The sequence below is a fragment of the Mus caroli genome, chromosome 5 (genome assembly GCF_900094665.2).
Source record: "Mus caroli chromosome 5, CAROLI_EIJ_v1.1, whole genome shotgun sequence".
In the NCBI taxonomy this organism is placed as follows: Eukaryota; Metazoa; Chordata; class Mammalia; order Rodentia; family Muridae; genus Mus; species Mus caroli.
In genome coordinates, this window is record NC_034574.1 from 115,829,963 (window position 1) to 115,835,158 (window position 5,196).

The 5,196-nt window shown below is 44.2% G+C and overlaps 1 protein-coding gene across 2 annotated transcripts in view; it reads right to left on the reverse strand.

Moving 5' to 3' along the window:
• Anapc5 (anaphase promoting complex subunit 5) overlaps positions 1-5,196 on the reverse strand; it is a 33,519-nt gene that overhangs the window by 23,837 nt on the left and 4,486 nt on the right. For both annotated transcript variants that reach the window (XM_021161783.1, XM_021161782.1), the window contains exon 5: positions 3,115-3,181. In XM_021161783.1, coding sequence (XP_021017442.1) covers positions 3,115-3,181 — 67 coding nt within the window. The remainder of the gene's footprint in view (positions 1-3,114; positions 3,182-5,196) is intronic.

Genomic DNA, 5,196 nt, shown 5'->3' on the forward strand with positions numbered 1-5,196 from the left:
CAGATTTCTGAGTTCGAGGCCAGCCTGGTCTACAGAGTGAGTTCCAGGACAGCCAGGGCTATACAGAGAAACCCTGTCTCAAAAAACCAAAAAAAAAAAAAAAAAGCCTTATTTATTTTTCCTATGTATATGGGTATCTTGCTTACAGGTCTGTCTGTACACCACACATGTGCAGTGCCCACAGAGGCCAGAAGAGGGCACTGGATACCCAGGAGCTGGAGGAATAGTTCTGAGCCACCAATGGTTGTTGGTGCCTTTACTCCTAACCAGCAAGCAGTCTTTCCAGCCCAGCCCTTTCTTCTTTCCACATAAGAACAGACGATAAACTTAGTCTCACCATCAAACAGTCTTTGAAATAATTTCTAAAGCAACTGTGAACTCTCACTCACATTCACTGCGAACACTTCCCCCATGTTGTCGTTTGCCTTGTAATTAAGTTAGAGAATGTGATGATGACAGGCAGACATTAAACTTCATGCTGAAAACCAAGTATCTCCTGCATGATTCCTTCCTTTGTGTTCATAAAGGCTTCCCCACCCAGAGGCAGTTAAAATGTAATACGGAGTGCCTTCTAGTCTAATTATAGAGTAACCTATAGCCTCTTAACTCTTTAACTCATCTGTAGGGCACCAGGGTGTGAGGAGAATCAGGGTGACAGACACTTCTTCCCCACACCACACACAGCTAATACAGCCAGTAGTAAGTTATGAAACCTGGGCTCTACATCTAAGGAAATCTGCATGTGGACTCTCTTCTTTGACTGAAAGTCACCAGAGGGGCAATTCATTTAGGCTAGGTTAGTTTAGTTTTGAGACAAAGTTTCATATACAGCTCTAGCTAACCTGGAACTGCCTGCTTCTGCCTCTCCAGTGGTGAGATTGAAGGCAGACATTACCACATCCAGCTAAAATTCAAATATTACTTCTTCTTTTTGAAAGAAGAAAATTTTGTACAAAATGAAGAAAAATAGAACAAAAAATTTAAGTTCTATTTTATATTAAAATACCATAGGGAAAAATAGTTTATGTTATTACAATAATAAAAACTTATGGCTTAAAGCTGTAACACAGTATATGTGGAACAACATATACCAGGATCTATAACCTGAAATACATTAAAATAAAACGACTGGCTGGGGAGATGGTTAAGTGGTTAAGAACGGCAGCTGTTCTTGCAGACCACACTTTGGTGCCCAACACCCATGGCAGGCAGCTCCCAACAACCACTTGTCTGTCACCCTAGCTCCAGGGGATCCAATGCTTGCTTCTGGCCTCTAAGGGCACTGCACTCATGCACAAACACAAATGCACACATAATTAATTTTTTAATTAAAAAGAGAATGTAGGCACACCGGCAAATCAGCACAAAGGAAGACAAGATAAAAAAACTCTTGTGTTTAGGCTACAGAGTGAAACAGCAGCCCTGCCCCAACAGATAAAATCTCATAGCTGGAAAGAGAATGTTGACTATTTTACAGAGTACAATATCACTGTGAAATCTCGAGAGTTACTATGGACAACACTGTACAACACTTTCACTGGATGTGGTGGTTCAAGCTTATAATCCAAAGTCTTGAAGGGCAAAACGAGAGGACTGCTGAAAGTCTGAGGCCAGCCTGGGCTACAAAATGAAATCCAATCCCAAACTAACAAAAAGCACATGGTAGGGTATGTGTCAGCTTGTGGGAGGCTGGTTCTCTCGTCCCACCATCCGAGGCCCAGGACTGACTCTGGTCACCAGGCTTAGCGACAGGTACCTTTACACACTGAGCCACCTTGTCTGCACCTGCACTCCTCTTTACATGTATGTTCAAAACCATCAAAAGGGCAAGATGGTGGGTGTAGAGCCCACTGTAATTACAGAACTAGAAAGGGAACAAGGGACCCCAGAGCAAGCTGGCTCGCTAGACTAGTCAAGCTCTAGATTCAACTGAGAGAGGCTGCCTCAGTGACTAAAGTGGAGAGCAATATGAGGGAGACACCCGACACCACACCAGGGCCTCTACGTGCAGATACTTGCATGGGGACTCACCACAGACATACACATGGGGGCAAAGTTCATTGGGGACATAACTTGGGGATCGGTTCTAATGCTTTCTCTAATTTTGGATCTCAAAAAGCTGCGCTTCCAGAGCAGAGGGTCCCAGACCCCAGCTGACTTTGATTGATAACAAAGAATTGCCATACAGCCAATGGCTAGCCAGAAAGATGGAGGTGGGACTTTTATATTGTGCGAGGGGCTGGGAGAGAGAAGGGGGATGGGAGGGAAACGCTATGATAGGGAAGGAAAAAAAAAGAAACTTAAAGGCCCAACAACATGTAAGAATCCAGGAAAGTGACCCTGGAGGCAACTTCCAGGTTGGGTCTGGGGTAACAGAGATGAACTATAGATTTTTTGTTTGTTTGTTTGCTTGTTTTTTGTTTTTTCGAGACAGGGTTTCTCTGTGTAGCCCTGACTGTCCTGAAACTCACTCTGTAGACCAGACTGGCCTCAAACTCAGAAATCCGCCTGCCTCTGCCTCGCGAGTGCTGGGATTAAAGGCGTGCACTACCACGCCCGGCTTGAACTATAGATTTTAAAAGATATTAACACAGGAATACCAGAGGCAGGGTATTTGTTAGCCAATGGGGATGTTTAGAAATGCCCAGACATTGAGCTAGTCAAGGCATATCAAAGTTAGCTTGTGTGTGTGTGTGTGTGTGTGTGTGTGTCTTTCATCATGAATCCAGAGGGCTCCAGCGGGTGGTTAGAAGCATAACCAGCTGGGAGCCAAAGTGGTTTTAACTAACCCACCACTACACACAACTCGGTTGGCGGGCTCAGGATAAAGGTTCGGTCCCCTTAATACTATAAATAAGTAAGTGCATAACTGCAAAAAGAAAGAAGCAGATCTGGACTGCTGGGGGATGGGCTGCTGGGCACACTCCACTGTGGAATGCATCTGCCTTCAAAGATAAAATGACATGCAGGCGAGGACTCACAGCCATACCAGGGAAGAGGAAAGAGCAGCAGGCAGCAGTCTTGTAAGTAAACTTACACAGACATGACAGTACAGCACATCATAGGACTTATTACATGTAACAAAGCCCCTGATAAGCTAGATAATTAACATACCTGCTGAGAGAGAAAAAATTCTGCTTGTTTTTGGGACAGAGGACCACTGCAAGATACTTCCTCTTCTCTGGAAAATGAAAACATAAAAATAAAGTAAAATAATAGTAAAGACTACACAGTAGTAAAAAGGGTAACTCTACAAATCATGTTCTTTAAAAGTTCAAGGCAAATTATGGTACTACACCCCTATACTTCCACTACTCATAAGGCTGAGACAGAAAGACGGAAAGTTCAAGGGCGGCCTAGACATCATATTAAGAAGCTATTTAAAACAAACAAAGAGGCAATGAAAGCAGGGGTTCAAACCCACATCTGTAGGTCACATGAAAACAACTCCATTATCCACTGACAAACAGTAGATAACCAACATGTGGTATGTACATGCAGTATGCTATTCAGCCTTGTTAAAAAGGAGGTTCTCAGGCTGAAGAGACTGACCAGTGTTTAGAGCATATGTTGCTCTTGCAGAAGGCCCAGGTTTGATTCCCAGCACCTACAGGGCAGCTACATGGAAGCCTTCTTCTGGCCTCTGCAGGCATCCTATACACCATGGGTCAATCTTGACAACACTGTGCCACATACAGCCCTCTACCACAGCTCCTGCACTCCCGGCACTCTGTATCGCAGTCTTAGTTTCATTAAGACAGGCTCTTGCTACATAGCCCTGGCTATCCTGGGATTCACTGCCTAGCCAAGGCAGACCAGGAACTCATAATCCTCCTGCCTCCTTAATCATTTCCTAGTCCGTGCCCGGTGTTGGAATTATACATTTTACCAAACATGGCTTCTGCCTCATTTCTTTGCCACAGTGACTCTCTTGAAAATTCTATATTGCTGGGCAATGGTGGCACACACCTTTAATACCAGTACTTTGGAGACAGAGCCATTCGGATTTCTGAGTTCGAAGCCACTCTGGTCTACACAGTGAGTTCCAGGACAGCCAAGGCTACACAGAGAAACCCTGTCTTGTGAAAAAAAAAGAAAAAAAGAAAAAAGAAAACTCTATCTCATTAGTTTAAACTTAGTTACTATCTATCGTCAGTCCACCCCTCCCTACTGGCATGAACACAGGAATTCTCTCCTCTCTGCAGAATGGGCAGCACCAAGCATCGTCCCTGGCACACGGAAAGCACGCAGCAAACACTTGGAGGACAGCTGAGTCCGGGGGACTGTATTACGTTCACACCAAGAGTTTCCTTAGATGAAAGGAGGCCTAGCGGCATCTCACAGCCTCAGGAACTTCACACTCTACAGGCCTATACTCCTTCTGTGGAATGTGAATGCTGCGGCTGAGCCAGAAGTTGAACAAAACACGGAGCTAAATTTCCAGAAGTTGAACAAAACACGGAGCTAAATTTCAGTTTGCCAGTTCTGCAGAACATCCAATCAACATTTCAGGACTGAACGGTCCAGGTTCTAAATGTTTGTTTCTCTGACGCTGAACGTTACCAAGGCCCCATCCAGAGAAGGCAGGTTCTGTACCACTGAGACCCTTGGCCATCCTGACCTTAAATTAACTGGAGCCCCCAGCGGTGGCTCACAGCTGTCATCGCTGTACATGAAGGCTGATGCAGGAGAACTGCCCTGAACTGAAGGCCAATCTGGACTACAGAATGAAACCCTGTCCAAAAAATAAATAAACAGTGGAGCTTCCCTTCAAAACAGAAGAACTGTAAAGTGGGAGACTTGCAAAGCACCCAGCATCACCTTGTGAACTTGTGTTTCCCTTTTCCAGAGCTAATCCTAATCTGCAAGAAAAAGAACTTCTGTGGCGCAGGCCTTTAATTCCAGCACTTGGGAGGCTGAGGTAAGCAGCCAGCCTGGTCTACAAAGTGAGTTCCAGGACAGCCAGGGCTACACAGAGAAACCCTGTCTCAAAAAACCAAAAAAAAAAAAGAAAAGAAAAAAGAAAGATAAGAAAAAGAACTTCCCTATAGAAAGCTAAAAATATCCCAATAACTACAAAAAGAAAGAGAAAGGGGTAATTTTTCTTCCAATGTAACGTAATAAAATTACAAAAGGTTAGAGGCAGCTACATGTCTAGCATGCATGAAATTGTGGGTTCCAAACCCTTGGAAATAA